The 18,965-nt window shown below is 36.6% G+C and overlaps 1 protein-coding gene across 2 annotated transcripts; it reads right to left on the bottom strand.

The window, feature by feature from the left end:
• Window positions 1-508: 508 nt before the first annotated feature.
• si:ch211-191i18.2 (uncharacterized protein LOC564095 homolog) lies at window positions 509-16,841 on the bottom strand. 2 transcript variants are annotated; one of them, XM_041967124.1, is made up of 5 exons: window positions 16,626-16,841; window positions 9,188-9,271; window positions 8,844-9,034; window positions 5,368-5,441; window positions 509-2,190 (listed from the first exon to the last, which is right to left on the bottom strand). In XM_041967124.1, exons 1-4 carry the CDS (start codon window positions 16,690-16,692, stop codon window positions 5,379-5,381), a joined length of 405 nt encoding a protein of 134 aa, XP_041823058.1. In that variant the 5' UTR covers window positions 16,693-16,841; the 3' UTR covers window positions 509-2,190; window positions 5,368-5,378. The 2 variants fall into 2 exon arrangements, with proteins under 2 accessions (XP_041823058.1, XP_041823057.1); XM_041967123.1 differs by having other exon boundaries at window positions 5,339-5,441.
• Window positions 16,842-18,965: the final 2,124 nt, after the last annotated feature.

Consider the following 18,965-nt stretch of genomic DNA (forward strand, 5'->3'; position numbering starts at 1 on the left):
TCTTGACAAGTCATCAGTTCACTAAGTTTAAACAGAAGTAAGTTGGAGGGGAAAAGTATCTATCTAGACAGAGGGAGCATTTTTTATTCTGTGATTTATTTGTTTTGTATTTTATTGTAGGTTGGGGCAAGCATTGAGGCTAGAGTTTCCATCAGGATAATTGAGGTTTTATCTTATCTTGCTTAAGGGTAGTGCTGTGGTCTGGGTTCTTCTACAACGCTTTTCAAACAGATGATCGCAAAGTAAAACCAAAATCTAACCTTGTTCTCTTCTTTCAAAAACATGAAATGTTATTTTATTTGAAAAATGAGTCACATTTGCTTTTTCTTAAGCCATAGTTTGTGTGTGCAGACCATATCTGGTGTATTCAATAATGAAGAAGAGGCAGCTTTAAGTTTTCTATGTTTTATTGGAAAAGACAGAATATAAACATTAAAGCATATAAACATCTGTTCTGGCTGTTTTAAAAGCCCACTAATTGTTTTTTCATTTTCTTTTGTTTTTCTTGTTTTCATGTCTCTGGATGCTGCTCGTGTGTTGAGTCTAGCAGGATTAAAAATAAACTTTCTAAACACAATTTGATGCATTAATCACCTCCAAAGCAACATTTACTAGATGGAGGCAGCACTATTGCTTATTTCCAGCTTTATATTTATTTAAATTCAATTCAACAGGGTGCAGTGTTGACTGCCTACAAATATAGGTTAAATGGTTTGTTGGGGGATCATTTGTCCTTTTTAACATTTTCATCCTCTCCTCTGTCTCTTCATTTCAAGCTATAACTGACATAAACAGATAAGTGCTGCTTGTTGACAAAGTGCTGGTGTTTGATTCACAGTAAAACTGGGGATAAAAACTGATGTGAACTAAACTGTGGTGAAGTGACATTTATAATAAAGAAACAGAGTCCTACAGACACAACAGGAGGGTTCAGGTGATCTGAGGTGACGTCAGCTTGCTCATGTCTTTATCTCTATGAACAGCATCTTTTTTAACATTAGAGGATAAAAAAAATTGTTCAGTTCGGGAATTAGCCTGGAAATAAAAAATATTTCTTCTAAAGATACTTCTGTTTTTAAATTAATCTTTTAAACTGGACTTTTTAGTCAATGAATGAGTCTTATTACCAAAAAATTAAATTTAACTTTTATCAGTATAATATTTATTCTCATTACTGTCTGATTCTGCTCTGCCACAAGTTAACTTCATATGTTTCTTTTTCTTTTCATATTTGTGTTCAAGTGTAATAGAATTACCATCGATGAGTCGCCTCACTGTATAAGATGAGGTTGGAGAACATAAATGTTCTGGATTACTAGAAACCCGTTTACATCCAGATCTAACAGAAGCTCTTTGGTTCAGGAGGGAAAAAACATATTGTGTATTTGATAGTTATAGTAAATTATTTTACATTTGACCACCTGGTCAAGTGTAAAATAATTTACACTTACAAATATGTTTATTATGGTGAAAATTATAATTATTCATAATTAGTTATAGGCCTTTGGATCATCTATGAAATAGAACAACAACAATAATAATAATAATAATAATAATAATAATAATAATAATAATAATAATAATAATAATAATAATAATAATAATAATACGACTAGGTTTCAGGCTTTCTTTGTAATTATTTGAGAAAAAAAAATTAATTAACAATGGAGGTCAAATTAAATTAAAACGCTTGTTTAACAATTGCTTTTTGGTCTTGGGGCAGAACTGTAAGAGTGAGTATTTAGGTGAAACATTTGGGATAATTTTTAAATATGTTATGCCATGTAACTTCCTGATCTCTTTCCTTTGAAGCACGTTTGCTGCTTCAAATGCAATTGTTATTTCTAGGTGACTGGTTAACTCAGCAGGTTTGGCGTTAATAAACATTCATACTTGTTTAGATTCCCAGCATATCGTAAAGTATAACCATGCGGAGAAGATCTTGGTCCTGGTCTTCCAGACTCACATATTCAGACTGTGACAGATTTTTCTCTTAAATGATTGAATTTGTGATGAAGTTCATATTTTTATGATGCAAGTTCAGAACTCTGCTGACAAGTTCTGTGATTGGCTGAGGTCCACTTGTTGTCATGCTGCTGCCAGAGCCAGCCATGTTCAGGAGGGTGAAGGGATTTCAGTCTCTGCTGAGGCCCCACCACAGGTAAGATGATCCAAGAGACCTGCCAACAGCTGGAAAACATAAATGAATCAATAAAGACACTGACTAGGTCAAGCCAAAAGATTTGACCAAGTTTTCAGCTAATTTTAAGGGTTTTAGAAGAAATCAACAAAACAGAATTAATTAAGTCTTATTTCTCTCCACCACAGAACTTAATTAAAAACAGAAATCCATTGTTAGCGAACACAGATCAGAACTGTATCCATAAATGTGAGTTCAAAATATTTCAATTCAGTTTAATTTATACAACATCAGTTCACAGCAAAAGTAAAAAGTAAAGCATTGTCTTGCTAACTAAATGAACACATCTCATCATCTTTACTTTGATTCAATCCCCCATCCTGCGCATGCACAATCACATAAATAATGAGCAAAAATAAAAAAGAGGAACTCCGTCTTAACAGGAAGAGACATTCAGCAAAACCAGACTTGGTGAGGGGGCATCTGTCATTACCATTTACAAAAAATAAAATAAAATAATAAAATACATGTAATATTAACAAAATACAGTCCAAACAGATGGACTGGAGGGAAGTAAAAAAAAATTAGAAACCACCCTGTTTGTTATGAGAAAACAGTTTTAAACCCAGGATCCATAATAGCATGGAGGCGCAGTAGTGTAAATCATACTGCAATAATGAGGGCTTACTTTTCATGTCAGGTCTTAATTATTTTAACAACACCATGTCAAACATCGCTCACTCTGCATGTGTTATAACAGCAATTCTCTGTAGTAACAGAGTCTGGGAGCTGAACTGCTCTGTAGCAGATTCTGTGTTAAATTATGCAACGGTGACCTCCACTAAAATACTGATGCCTCTGTTCCCGAAAGAAATCAACAAGCAACTTGTTTTTAATGGCCAAAAACTCAGTTTGAATGTGAGGAATAGGGTTAAATGCTAAACCACATTTGGCATTGATTATATGTGACATGTCTGCTTTGTGAAACAGCACAAAGAGTTTATTTGTAACCAAAAAAGCATATATACCAGCTGCTATATTAACAGTTTATGTTCACTTTCATAAGTCCTCAATAGGCTGTCTCAAATGTAATGATGTAATGTAATATGGTTTAAATAATCAGTAATTCATTACATTATGTTTCTAGCTGAAATTGTACTCAGCATTTCAGCTTGTTTGGGGAAAAAAGTCAGAGGGAGAAGAATGACTTGTGCACCTCATTGGCCAAGTGTGACCCATGAACAAAATGTCTAATTAGGCTTCAGCTCAGCATAATAGTGGACAAAAGGCTTTTATCCTGACAGTAGACTAACTTTTGTCTGTCAGTTTTTATTCAGCAGCTTTTATCTGATTTGTACTCTAAATGTCAGGAGCAGCAGAGAAAGTGAATCTGTCAAAGGATGTAATGGAGAAAGTTTAAAATGAACTAATTAAACAGAGAAAAGCATTTAGAAAATCCTTTCACTTTCCACATGTAATCCAGCATTATGTCTGCAGTCCAGCCAAACACAAGAAAATTACCTCATGGGTCACAAAGTTATCAGGATCCGAGAGAAAACATTTGCAGCTTTTCTGAGGGTTTGTGCAGACAAAGACTTGAAATGATACGTAAGCAACTGAATCGTCTGGATAAAGAAAGTTATGTGATTTGACTGAAAGCACCAGAGCAGCATTAAACAGATGTTGCCTGTCATATTGTGTTGTCTGGGTTTTATTTAAAGGCATATAGGTGTTTTTTAGAACATAAAACATGTATTCTTGCCCTTTAAATTTGACTAAAATTATCTATTTAAATGTCCAATTTCAGTTCTTCTGTTTTTTTTATTTAATACAAATATTGCAAATTATATAATGTGGAATCAGGTCTGTGTGCATCAGTTTGAAGATGGAGTTTCTCTTTGGGTCAGCCTTTGTCTCTGTAAACTTTTGGGTCAGAATCTCAGTGAATATGCGGGAAAGGTTCCCTTAAAGTCATGTTTGTGCAGGTGTGGCTGCAGTAGAACAATGCACCACATGTCCAAAGTTTGTTTTATCTTCAAGATCATCTGCGATCAAAAACACGCCTGTACTTGTCTTTCTAGCAATCCTACAATCGGATGTTTTTGTAGGTTTTCCAGATCTTTCTGACTTCAACTTCCACGGTTTCTGTAAGCTGCCATTGTTCAGTTAGCTCATTAACTGAGGAAACAACTTCACACCATACTTTTTAATCTTGTTATAGCCTTTTCCTGATTTACAGACATTAATGCTCTTTATTTTCAGAGAACTAAAAGCAGATGTTAAGAGGAGTAAACTGCTCCTCATTTTCGGGACAAGGTTTAGACTGATTTAACATTTCTATCCCCTTTTTTTCATTCTGATGATCTGAAACAAACCTGAGCTGAAACAAAGTAAAAAGGTGTGAGACCTTTGTGAAAGTTTCCAACATCTCAGATTAAGTAGCTCTACATCTCTTTTAAAATAATAATCTATCTTAAAACTATAAAAAAAAGCTGGGCTGGCTGCTCTTGACACACTCTAGAGTTCCTGGGCTTTTTTTTTAACCCAGAAGTAGAAAATGAAGTTGGTAATAACAGAGGAAAAACATGGGACAGCATGTCCCAATCTGCTGAATTCAATTTAACAACGCATGTAAGCGTACTGAATGAGATTCTAACAAGCAGATTTAGGTTTCACTCTATCCGAATCAGAGCTATGTTGAGTGTAAATAAAAAAGCAACTAGATATTTTTTGTTCTTTTAGTTCATGAAGATGTTTTCCCTTATCGTAAAAGTGCTTTTAGTTCTGAGTGGTTCTGTGCTTAAGGCTTTAGAGAAGATCAGAATCACTCAGGTATGGGCAACACATTCTGGAAAGAAAAGAGAAATACTTTGAGAGAAGATTGAAAAAAGTTAAACAAGAAAGTCATGGTTGAACCACTTTAAATAATAAATTTCACCACAACTCCCTGCTCAGTGGGTGGAAGCATTTTGGATGAGAGGTACAACAGCTGCTTTCTATTAAAATATACTGGGCTACTGTGACCTGGAAGACTAAAGAGAAGGCTAAAGAAGGATGATGATACAGGTTGAGATGATCTGGGCTGTATTTACAAAAGCAACAGAGTACCCCCAAACCTAAAAACATTTACTTCTACTCCCAATTGATCATGTATCTTCTGATGATTTTCTCTACATGTTTATCATGTCTAAGCCTCACCTGCTGAGTGTGATTGTGTGTGTGCTCACAGTAGTGTGTGTCACAGCTGCTGTGTGTTCAGGACCATCAGGATCATTAGAGTCCAGACCAGCATCCTGAGTTCCTGTAGACAGTAAATAACAAATACACGATCAGTTGATGCAGACCTACAAGTGATAAGATGCTGGTATCACACAGAAATCTGGTTCGAGAGACTGTGTTAAGGGCTGAGCAGTCATGCAGCTAATGAAGACAACAAATCAAGTTAATAAAACCTCACTGAGAGGTACTACCTTATAAACATTTTTCAAAGATGGAAAAAAGAGACAGAAAATCTTTTCATAGTACATGCTGGGAGTGCACCCCCTGGTGGCAGACTGATGTAAATTTCTATTACAGCTTCATAAACATATTTATTCAATTTCTGACATTTGTTATTAACTTGTTGAGTTGTAAGGTCAGTTCATCTGGTTTGATGCAAGTAATTAACCAAACATTCCTCAGATATCTATTCAGGTTTACAGATGTGCTCATATTGTAGACTATGAGAGTATGTTCTGGAACAAAACCAGCCAGGACATTCTGGACAGACTACTTGTGGTGAATCCAGCCTGTGTTCTTTAGCTGGACTGTGACAGACTGCAGACATTTTGGTTTTGAATTGAAACCATAAAAAAGAAACAAATACAGGATATTGTTGGGAAGGCGTGCTTATAGAGAATTAAAACTCCATGTCTGAGGTTTGAACACAAAGACAAACAACAGTTCTTGAAGGCGCTTCTTCTTCAGTGATGGAATCTAGCTTGGAGGAATTCATGGTGGTTGCTCTAGTAATTGAACAGTGAGACTCCACTACCTATGAGACATTGGGAATACCGGAATGATTCAACCCAGAAAGCTCATAAACTTTAGACCATAGGTCAGCAACAAGTTCAATCCTTTTTCTGGATATTTAAAACATGATAAAGCATTAGCAGAATTTTGTACATTTAATAACATTTTTTATTTTATTTTCTCTTCTTTTATTCAGCCTTTCTTTTGTTTTTAATCAATTATTCTCAATTTTTTTTGTGTTTGAGGTTTGTATTTTTAACTTTGACTCTCTGTCTATGTTGCAACCTATCTTTTGTTTTTGTTTCTCCAACACAAGGAGTGTCATGTTCGTTGATGCTGGCAGAGATCAGATCTGCACTTACAGAAAGCAGATGGACTCCGACTGTTAACAGAAGCCACCTGCTCACAGCTGCTGAATCAGCACTTTTATAAATAACATCTGACAGAATGCAGCTTTGATCCAGATCATCTGTTCCTGTGGTTCATCATGTTTCTGCTCCTTAGTTCAAAACAACCGAGAGAAGACGTGATGGGCTCAACTGGATTTAAGGTTGGAACCTCTTCACTGTGTCCTCAAAGAATTCAGCTTAAAATGAACACAAGTAACTCTGGTTTCATGTAAAACAGGTCTAACTATGGTTGAAGTCAGGGTTATGCATGGCACTTTAACTAAATTTCAGCATTTACTTAACTTTGTTAGAGATTAAATTAAATTTCTCTGAGGTTTAAGTTTGGGTTAATAAGTTTAAAGGGGTTTTATAGAGCTATGGAACTGTGTAAGGCATTTTCACAGTTTCTGGAGTATATTTTAAAAAATGGGTTCTTAACAATAGCTCCTCACACATGCACTTTACTGATAGAGATTGACTAATGGAGATGTACTCTGACAGATTAACTGGTGTCTGGTAGAGCACACACTGGAGGCAGGACATAAAGCAAAATGTACCCTGTAGATATAGTTGCACTGCAGTTGCAACACTTTGAGAATGGCAGATGAAGCTCCCTGTTTTTGTGTCAATTCATTTCACATTTAGACTTATTCACTATATTGATGTGAGTGGAAAGAAACATATAGAGAAGGAGAAAAGACTGAGAAGCTGTAATTGCTGCTGTATGCATGCATCTTCTCCAACAAAAATCTCCACTGATATCATCCCCTCAAAATCCTGCAAGTTTTGCGTTAAACACAATTTTATGAATACAAGACCAGTTTGTATTTGACCGAATATTTTACTGCACTACTTTAACTGGACCCTTGCTGATATAACAGGACTATTTTTGTTGCAGTATCATCTACTACTGAAGTGCAGTATGACTTCAAAGTTAAAATGCATTGGCAACTGGTCTGAAATGATTATGATTGTTATGATTGTAGTCTGTAGGTTTACATCCTTCAAATTTCAAGAATCTTAGCTTTCCAACATGTGTAGGTTAGGGTTAGGGATCATCTCCACAAGAATGCGGACGTAAATGTTGCATTCACACATGCAACCTGGGCACAAAAAGCTAAAATGACTTAGCTATTAACCAAGGTTTGTACGTGTTCCACTGTCTATCTGAAGAGTATTTGATTTAAGTACAGAGTCTATCCTACATATGTATCATGGAAGCATAAAAAAGCCTCCAAATTCAATGGATGAACTGATGCTTCACTTAAAAGATTATCAAACTTAAACTAAATCCTTTAGATTGTAGTTGTCAGCAGCTTGTTCTAAACACAAATAATATGAAATCAATGATAACACAGTTTGAGATAAAAAAAAAAAAAAGTTTTTGTCAACCAACAAGGTCATTTTCAAAAAGATATTAGCTGAGAACTTGTCATATCTCAACGTTGTATGCAGTGTGTCCTTGAAAAAATTTTAATAAAACTGGACAAGTGGGGGACAAAAGAAAAAGTAACAGGCCTAAAACTAACAAACAAACTAACAAAGAAAAACTACTGCAGATGAAGTAATGTCCTTATGAAGAATTTGAAAAATAATCTAGTAAATAACTTGACAGAACATGAGAGATGCATGAAGTAATTGTCTTAAAATACTTCTGGCGAAGCCTCATCTGACATGGTCTCCATGGAAAGATGGCTGTCAATAAGCCACTTTTAAGATGGGAAACATGAGCACAAGGCTGAGGAATGCCAAATAACACAAGAATTGGACTGAAAGAGAGTCTGGACCTTACCATGATCCTAAAAAAAGCTTTGGAAAATCTTCAAACAAAGCTTGAAGAACTATTCCTGAAGATTACTGTTGACAAGTCAACATCAAGGTTGTGATGATAAATGAAGGTATTAAACTATGGGGGTTTGTTACCTTGTTTTGATGAGCTTTGATTTCAAGCTCATCCAAAGTAGAATTGTACAAGCGTTTTTTGGCTTTTGTACTGTATTTACATTTATGTTTGCATGTTTAAGTATATCCTGGCATCTATTCTTTGTTACTCTACCTATATATAAGAATAGAATAGAACATTATTGTTATTGCAACAAAAAGTGCAACGAATTTACAGATAAATAAGAAACACAAATAAAAAATGAGGGGTGGCTCAAAAGGTTTGATCAGTGTATGATTTAAGTATGAGAATTTATGCTGGGTTGACACTGGTAAAAATTGTTTAATTTTAGTTTAACTCAGTTTAATTAAGATTTCTGTGGTTCAGAAATCTACATATTTAATTGATCAATAAGTCTTACCAGAAAAACAGGAAGTGATGCAGCACCATGAACATCGACTCTGGTCATCTGTGTAGTTTGTCTGGTAGTTGCCATTGTAACAGTCACCACCTCCTGGCGTCCTTTGTCTTTTTTCGTCTCATCTACCTCTTCTTCCTCAGTGTCATTGAATTGTTCACTGAACCTCTCCAGTTCGTCATTGCTGGTGTTACCTGAAAACAAAACAGAACATCCATCAGCTGGAATTTTACCTCCATTTTTTTTCATTTGACATTCTTTAAAAAAAGTGTGTGTATTTTTGCTTTTTCTTTATTTTTCTTTTCTTTCTGTTATTTATAGTTTTCCTGAGCTTGAGTGTGACTTACTGAAAAAGCTGTACTCGAAGGTGGCATTGTAGTCGGAGTCGTAGTCTGGAGGAAGCGTGCTGTCGTAGTACTGAGTCTCACAAACTGCAAGGGCAACACAGTGTTGTTAGTGTTTGTCCAAGTACAGCAAACTGCAAACACACCAGAGGGTTCAGAGGCACCAAAAACCAAAGGACTGAAATGTATTTATCAAACGGATCTGCTTTGTTAAGATGTTGTTTATTTGTATTTTTCCATGCCTGCAAAATATGAGAGTTATTTTTCCATCAGCCGAGAGGAGAGACTGTGGGGAGTGTGTGGCTGTGCTTCAAAGAGTGTCTGTACATGTTTTCAATTTACAGTTGAACAGAGTTGTAGTTGCTGTAAAGTATGAAGTTCCTGAACTACCAGTCCAAACAACATGTCAGTGTCTGGTTTCAATTCTGATTAAGCTTCTTTAGATTAAATAAAAAAGATTATTGTTAAGATTTTGTGTTGGAGAGTTGCTGTTTAAACTTACAGTAGGTTCAGATGGGTTATAATCAGGGTTAACTTTTGTTTCAATCTCTTACTAACTAAAGTCTGAGGCTGAACTAAAGTTGTTCTCTGCAGCCTTGGAATTGTTTTAGATTTTCCACAGGTGGGTGGCATGTGAGAGGAAAAGAGAAAAAAGCATTTACTCCTAACTTCTTTTGAGATTTTCCAGCATGCTGCCTATATTTCTATTCTACTTAGTCGGCACTCTGTTATATATCTGAGAGCACGTCTTACACTGATTGAAGTTTATACTGAAGTTTCAGGCACAGAACATCTTCATTGTCCAAGAGCATAAATCCTCAAGATAATGATGTTTACCTTTCCGTGTTTAACCTTGTTTAAGAAGGTTTCCACTAAAGATAAATAGAGGTTCTGTTTTATGTGGTTTTACTGGGATCAATTAAAAATGCTGGACCTTGACCTCAGCAAGCATCTTTGTGGGTGGATCCCGGATTTTCCCAGTGAATGCACATAGACTGTGAGACTCTGTCCCCACACCTCGATGACCCTGAAACTCAGTACGGGAGCACCTCAGTGCTCCTCTGCAGCCTGTACACTCATGACTGCTCACCACACCATCCTACTAATCTGATAATAAAAGTTGCAGACACAACTGTGGTAGGCTGCATCTCAAATGGGAACACTGCTGCCTATAGAGACGAAGTGAACAAACTGTCTGCATAGTGTTCTCATAACAACCTCGTCCTAAACATAAAAAAGACCAATGAGCTTGATATTGACAGTGTCTGGGAACACTGCTGCTGCTGTAAAAAAAAGGCTCAACAGAGACTCTATTGCCTCAGATTGCTAAAGAAAGTCCATCTGCCTCCAATCCTGCAACAATCTTTCTATCATTGCACAGTGGAAATTTTTCTAGCCTATTCCATCACTTCTTGGTATGGAAACTGTTCTGCAGCTGACAGAGCTGCTCTTCACAGGGTAAGGGAAACAGCCCAGAATATCCTTGGTCTCCCACTCGATGACATCTACCAGTACAGAGGTTGCAACAGAGCTTCTTTTATTTTTAAAAGATCTCTCACCCATTTCACAACCTGCTCAAGTTGCTGCCCGCTGGGACATGGAACAAGTCAATTAAAAGCCCACACTGTCAGGCTCTCAAACAGTTTCTATCGGGTGCAGTCAGAATGCTGACCACCCTTTCCTCTGCCTGTTCCCTCCACACAATACATACAATACATACCAACTAACAGTAAAAATTAATTATGGCACTTCAGTGCAAAGTACATTATTTTGCACTTTTTTACTTTATCTCAATTTTGCACTACCTTTTTTTTTTTTAATCTATTTATTGCTGTTATTGTCTATTTTATTTCTTTTAATTTTGTTAATGTTTTTTTTATTGCCTATTTTTAGTGTTTAGGGATGGGGAGGCGGTGTTAAAGGGAATTAGTGTGAATGTTTGAGTATGTATGCAGTTCTTTGTAAAGAATTTTGATGTATGAGATTTGTGCAATGAAAATAAGGAATTATTAATTAATTAATTAATTAATCAATTCATAGATCAATTGAGATTAACTTTGACTTTTGCTCCTCTTTTGTTTAATTAACCACCAGGGGTGTCTGGAAACATTTTTGGTGAGAGACCAGCAGGGGCACTGACTGGGAAAAGGGTAACACATATAAAAAGGGTTTTAATTTTTTACTTATTTGATTAACTAATTTTAAATACTTTAGTCTATATAGTACTAAATATTTGTTAGAATTTTATTTTCTACTCATGGTAGCAGTCAGACTTTTTAGGGTTCCCCCAAGGCCAACCCTCTCTTGCCTGAAGATAGTCTTACTGGGATTAAAGTTTTAACAGTGGACTGACTTGTGTTGAAAGTTTCTAAAGGATGGTTACCTGGTTTGATTGTAGCTTAGCTATATTTTTTCCTCTTTATTTGTGTTCGTTTACTTATTTTTAACAAGCCTGAATTCTTAGTAGAAACTTAGAGCAAACTAACTCAGCATGTAAAGGTTGGAAAACAATACAGAAAAGCAATCATTCATAAATTCTCTTAATGCTTAAAATCCCTCAAAGTTCATGATCATCATAATTCACAACTGTTGCAATATAAAAATATCCATTAGCTTATTGCGTAAACATAGGACTTAATTGTTCTTTCAGTACTCAAACAAACATTAGCCTTATCATAAATCTTTTAACAATAGTGTTGTGAAATCAAATCATGTTCAAACATCTAGCTGCTGTTTTATTAACCTGAACTGAACCATCATATCAAACATACACATGACAGTCATCTGAACTGACAACTCAAATGTGACCACAGTGACCGTGAGGTGATGTTAAAGTTTAAAATGATCTACTCAGGTCAAAATGTGTGAACTCAGAGAGAACAACAATGAAGCTGCTGACTGTGACTGAGTTCCTGCATTTGTCTGGACAAGATAAACTTCTCGTCTTGCAGCAAAATATCTGCTTCACACTGTTGATGTGTGGTCTCAGTAAGTCATAACTGAGCCCTCCAGTTCTGCAGTCTGATAAATGGGTTTGTAAACATGGATTGCTCAGTCGTTTCTTTTCACACTGATGAATGAATCCAAATCTGTAACAACTAAAGTGTAAGCCAGAGTCTAATGGAAATCAATACTATTATTAACATAAACAAACTGGTGACGTTCTTGTTTCTGTGGACTTTAGAAGGTTCTGGTGACTTTTGAAAGTTTCTTTTGGTCCTATCAGGGCTTCTAACAATTGTGGTTGTAGATATCCTTGAAAGGTCTTGAGGGAGTTCTTTGCAGTCTTTAAGAAGCTCTTTGTACAGGTGTATTGTATGGTAAGTGGATCTGATGATGATTTAGATGAGTGTTTTGGCCATGTGGGTGCTCATAATTGTCGTTGATTAAATTAACGGGTCCTTAAGGAGGTAGTGGACTTAAGGTGGCTCTACTGCTGCTGTAGAGTATTCTTGTGGACCATTTAGAAAGTTAAAGTAGTCCTTTATTTGCTAGTGGAGGTCATTAGTGTGGTTTTAGATGTCCCTAAGGAGTTTCTACTGGTCCTCCAGTTGGACGAACTGTATCTTTAGAGTGTTTTAGTCATGCTAAAGGTGCTAATTTTTTGTCATTCTAGAGGCTCCTGTTGCGTGCAACTGGTGATTAGTTCTAGCAGTTTTGGAGAATTTATGTCTCCTTGTGGGAGTTAAATGGTCCTTTTCATGCAATAAAATATTGCGTTAACCTCCAGCACACTTATTTTCATGGGATTCACTCAGACAACCAGGAAGCCTTACATCAACTGGTTTCCATCTTTATCTCACATATATTTTGAACGAGTTCTTGGAGAACCAGCACCAGAGAGGTTCAATTAAGGTATATTTATATCTATATAATATAGTATTTATCATATTATATCATATTCTTCCTGTGTGCATACCATCACCTGAACATAATTCTGTACATCATGTAATCTGTATAATAAATGGAATATTTTAGGAATTACCTCCATGTCCACAGCTGTTACTTGAATCTGAGTTAATACATTAACAGCAGGTGGGGTTAATTCTCCAGTCAGTCCAACTGAATCAGGTGGACGGAAAACAGCTTCAGATATGAATAGAGATGTTTTAAGATTGAAGAGCAAAACTGATGAGAAAAGCCCTCAGTTACAATCTGATGGGAAAGCTGCTCCCTGTGGACCATCCTCATCCTCCCTCACATCCATCAGCTGCATGAGTCCAAACCCTCCGAGTCTTTTCCTGGGAAAATGTTTCTGCTCATCCTCATGGTTTCACATTGTAACTCAGATTTATCAAACTTGTTAGTGTCTGATAATACCACAGAGACATCTGATGTTTCTTTCCTCCCAAGCAACAGGATTTATTTAGCTTTTATCGCATTTTCTGTGTACATTAATGTAAACACATAAAATTTATGTTGCTGTTTGGTCTACAGCTCTCTAACCCTCATCTAAAGCAGCTGCATCCTAATGATATCTCATAAATTTGAGAAAACTGTGTTGCTTGTTTCTCTGGCAGTATATAATTTTGATGGGTGAGAAAAAAAAAGATCAAAAGCTGTGATAAAATAAGGGTTTGAAATAGGCTTTTTTGTTATTACCAGCAGCATTTACAAATTTCTAAGCTTAGATAAATTCTGAGAGCTTCATTTTAATGACAGCATTATTTTTGATCACTAAATGAATATCATATCTACAAACAAACACATATCTTCTGATCATTCAACGCCAAAATGCATCTGCCTTTCTACTCAGAGTCAAAAGTAAAAACAGCTGCTGGACTCTGCAGGTGAGTCCTGACACTACTTCCTGCAGCTTCCTCGCTGCTTCTCCTTTACAATACACACATAAAGCACTCTGAATTTTCAAAAAGCCCTTTTAACATATGTTATGTGTACAAAAATTTGAATAAAAGTCCATATGAAGCGGAAATGTCCTCACTTTTCCACATATGTCCTCAGAGGTCAAACTGGTCCTCAAAAACCCAAACAAACACACACTGTAAATGAGGTCAATCTGTGATAATCTCCAGTCTTTAATCTGTAAAATCTGATCTGATTTGTGTCCATCATCGTGTCAAATAATAAGAATATAAATGAGCTGTGACACTCTGATGGAATAAATAACACTGAGGATACAGACCAATGTCAGGACTGGTCTGCTTGGTCACTTGGATATGGTCGGGTCCACAACTCAGCTGATTTAGGACTTGCTCAGTTTATCTCTGTTTTTGTACGACAGGTGGTCTGAATTTTTTGGTCTCATCTCTTTATTGCTTCTGTCAATTTGATAGGATTTCTGAGATTTGAGTAACATACAATCATTTTTTTTCTATGTCTCTGCAGTAACAAAACACATAAAGCACACACACCCACACACCCACACACACACACACACACACACACACACACACACACACACACACACACACACACACAGACATAAAGCAGTCCTATACAATAACCTTAAAACCCTTAGTCTAAACCATTAAAAAAGGGAACATGAGGTCCCCACGGGTCATGTGTTGTCATTTTAAAGTCCCCACTGGGATCTAAACTCTCATGCAATCATATGGTGGACTGATGGGAAATTAGGGGGTGGGCTGCTAATAAATCATCAGATAGGAAGTGTGTCATCTCTAACGGCCTGTCGATCACAGAGCTTTGTGACTGCAGAGGAAATGAAAACCAGCTGATACACATACACAAGCACAATGGTTGATATCATCTGTCAATCAAACTCTGTGTGGGTGAAGCTGGGAAAAATGGCAAATGAAGATGGGGAAAAAAAAGAAGAGTAGGGAATAAAGAAAAAACTAAAATAGACGGGATGATGAGAGGAAAGAAAAAACAGAGATGAGAGAAAATGTTGGTAGGTGTGGGAAAAGGAAATTGGGAAAGCCAGGATGGGGGAAGTAATAAAGAAAGAAGGAAATGAGGGAGCAAAGTTGGGAAAGGAGGGACGAGACAAAGAAAAATAGGGTGAAGGAGAGGAAGTTAAGGAGAGTATAGAAAAGGAGGAAAAGAAGAGGAGAAGAGTGACAGGAAGTCAAGCAAATATAAGCCTGAGGGGGTCTGTTACAGCGCGGGGGTGTTTGTTGGCAAAGTCACATGATCCTTTGAGAAACTTTACAAAATCCAGCTGTTTAACACACACTCACTGACACACACACTGAAACACACTTTCACCTTGAATACACTAAGTAAAAAAAAAAGAATTAACTGAAAGCAGTGTGCTGTTCAGGGACTGTTAAGTCATTCAGATCTGTAAAAACCAGCATAGTTGGTTGAATTCTGGCGCCACAGACAGCTGTTCATATCTGTCCTATACAGTCAACGCTGATCCCTGTAACCATGACGACCCTCTTTCACCAACCAGAGAGGAAGTCAATCGGGAAACTGTCACATGATCCATGAAGAAGCGCTTCAACTGCTACACTGTGATTTGCTATGATTAACAAACTGATTATTAAAAACTAAACTGTGAAATTAGTGTAAAGCAACAAAATCAAATAAAACCTCCGATCAGCCGTCTGGTCTGTTTTTCTTTTCTTTTTTTAAAAAAAGTGGTTTAATTTGGACTTGTGGAACACATCACCGTTACCAGGTGGGCCTTAAAACTGCAGGAAGTAAACAAAAAACAGGATTTACAGCAGGTTTAATTGCTTCTAAACACAACCTCCATTTTCTGCAGCTAGTGTTTGCTAATCTTTATGGTTGTCTGATTTTCCTCTTCAACAGCTGTCACAGCTCCATGATCCCAAAGTCCTGTCAGATTTACATCTGATTTGACTTGAAATGTACGCAAACACCAACAATCTCTTGCAGAGCAGTGGATATTTGCAGAATTACTGCATTTTCCACAAATATCCAGTGTGAGATGACAGACATGGGAGAGAATCTGTCGCAGTGACCATGTTGTGTTTAATCTCACATGGGAATCAAGTCAGAAATCTGCAGCACTAGAAGAAAAAGAATGTTTTCTTGCTAAAGTAGAGGCAGTAATACCACAGAGTAAATGTACTGTATTAAAAGCCGCAATATCTAAAAAGTACATGGGTTTGTTTTTCTGTGTATGCTGCTTATTTACTAAAAAAAAGTATCAGACTTAAACCTCTGAGGATTATTTGCATTTTAAAAGTAAAAAAATATTAGAAATTAAAAGTTTTTTTACTTTTAAAAAACTGCAGTTTCTTTTGCAGATTTAAGTTCAGTTAATTTTTTTTAAATAAATAAGTTTAAACAAATATGCACGTGTTAAAGTCAACATGTGGGCTGATTGTGTTATCCTCATACAAACATAGAGCAGGACTTCCAGTGGTTGCAGGAGGAGGAGGAGAGGAAGAGGTGGTTAACATGTCAGCTTACAGTTAACAGAAAAATTATTTCACCAGAACAGGAAGTTGAACAGCTGCAACAGTCAGACAGTTGAAAGACTTACCAGCAGTCAGCAGCAGCAACAGCGAGCCTCCAAGCAGATTGACTGAGAGAAACCTGAAACTGGACATTATTCACATGGGCAGGGAGAGAGGAGGAGGAAGGATGGATGGGTGGATGGATGGGTAGAAGGATGGATGGGAGACTGCCAGAGAGACAAAGAGTGAGCAGAGACAAAGGACAGGGAGGTGTGATGGTCGGAGCGACTGAGCTCTGAATGAACATGATCACATTTTAGAGAAAAGGGGAGGAGAGAGTGTAGGAGGGGGAGGAGAGGGATGAGAAGGGGGGAGGGTTGTCCTGGTTTTCCTGCCAAGTTTTTCCCTGTTTGTCAAACATGAAGAAAGAGACATTCACAACCAAAAACTGATTCACAAGGGCAAAGTAAAGCAATACACCTCTATTACGTTTAGTCATTTTATATATATATATATATATATATATATATTTGTTTTTGATGTTGTGCAAGCTGCTTCAGCCTGCTATTTATTCTCAACTCAAAGGAAAATTGTAGTTTATCCTAAAGTGGTTTGTTTCGCAATAGCATGTCTGTTGTGTCTATGAGTCATGCTTACTCTGCACTCTGTACCTAAACCAGACGAGGAGCATGATATATTGGGGGAAAGCTGCTTCCCTTAAAAAAAAGTTTTATTTGTTTAATTTTACTATCCCTTTAAGATGGTTTAAATCCATAAAACTCACCAATTGTCAAAAAAAATACTTGTTCGGTAGTTACATTTTTTTAAATGAAATGATTCTTCTAATGTTTACACAGGCCGAGTTGTAACTTTACCTCATTTGACATGCATAGATCAGAGAATATGCTAATTGGCTACAGCTGCTGAGCCTTCTATACAGCTCTAACAGTCCATCTTCACTTAGACTCTTTGTCAACCAAAATTAGTCTGTAGATGTGGGTTTTTAAAACAGTGGTACACCTGCTAAAACAAAGCGATTAAATCTTTTCACACTGCCAGTAGTAGCATGTTTTAGCCCAGTGTTCAGAGGGCTATGCTTGTACTCACAGAGCTGTCTAGTAATACTACTACCTCCCACTGGTACAACCATTCAAGCTTCAACATCAAAAGATCTCATTACTCTCTATACTGAACCATAGCCTTTGATGCACATGTTTTTGAGATACTGAAGCTAATTTATTATGTTTTGATTGGACAGTAGAAATCAGCCTCACACAAGGGGAAGTGAGAGTAAGCTCCCAGCTTGCAGAAATTGTGAAATCAGACAGTTTGTCCTTTTTATCTGCATGTTTTCAACTTTAGGGGTTTTCTTTAAGGCTTTACAAGAAATCATACGTTTCCATGAAAAAGTGATCCGTGCACTCCCAGTGAAGCACCCTCGTTTAAGCGAAAGCTTTTAAGATTTTATATAAGATTTTTACCTAGCAGACGATGCTAGAGATTTCAGACAAATGACACAAATCTGAAGTAAAATAGGTGATTATTTTTTTATCTTGTTTTATCATCTGATATATAAGAGGTGAGGAACCTATCTGAACCTGAAGAACCTACAATCTGATGAGGAAACTTAGAAACATGTTTAAATACTTGTGAGAACACACATTTCCATTATGAAGAATTATTACAGACTCAAGAGATAAGCCATAAAAACTCCAAATTTTCTCCAATAAATAGATGAATTAAATAAAATTAATTATAAATGTCATGTTAATGACGAGACAAAAAGAGACTGCTTGGTTGAGCTCAATCAGACAAGTTGAGGTGTAGTCCTATAAATAATGTTAAATCTGCCTCCCTGTCACAGATCAATAATGTAGTGTGAGCACGCTATAACGTTCATGAGAGAAACACTTAGGGTATTGTGACTAATGCAACAATCCAAAGAAGCTGAAAATGTTGCAGTCTGAACTTGGATTCAGTGTTTTCACCCTGCTGCTGCGTTTCCCATCAATAGCTGATGAGAGTCAGAGCAGATGCAATAGTCATTTAACACAAAAACTGGATTCAGATTAAACCCTTTGCAGTGAAAGGGTAGGTTTAAGCTGTTTTTTTCATCGGTAGGAAACTTGCTTTAACAAACAGCTGGTAAATTTTATGAAGTTTAACAATATTATGTCCCTATTAGGTGTGCAACATTAAATGTTCAAGTATGTTTTACAGCAATGCAGTTTGAAAACAAAAATGCTCAGCCATGTGTCTTTCGGCATTTAAATATGTAGACTGAAATTAGTTTTTCTTCATAAGGAGGATTTCAGGCTAAATGGAGCAGAAATTTGCTCGCTGGCTTAAGGATCTTCACCTGGGACAACCGGCTCTCATCATATGATTCACAAAGGAGGCAATAACAGCCAATAATGACATTGAGA

This window comes from Melanotaenia boesemani, chromosome 17 (genome assembly GCF_017639745.1).
Source record: "Melanotaenia boesemani isolate fMelBoe1 chromosome 17, fMelBoe1.pri, whole genome shotgun sequence".
Lineage (NCBI taxonomy): Eukaryota > Metazoa > Chordata > Actinopteri > Atheriniformes > Melanotaeniidae > Melanotaenia > Melanotaenia boesemani.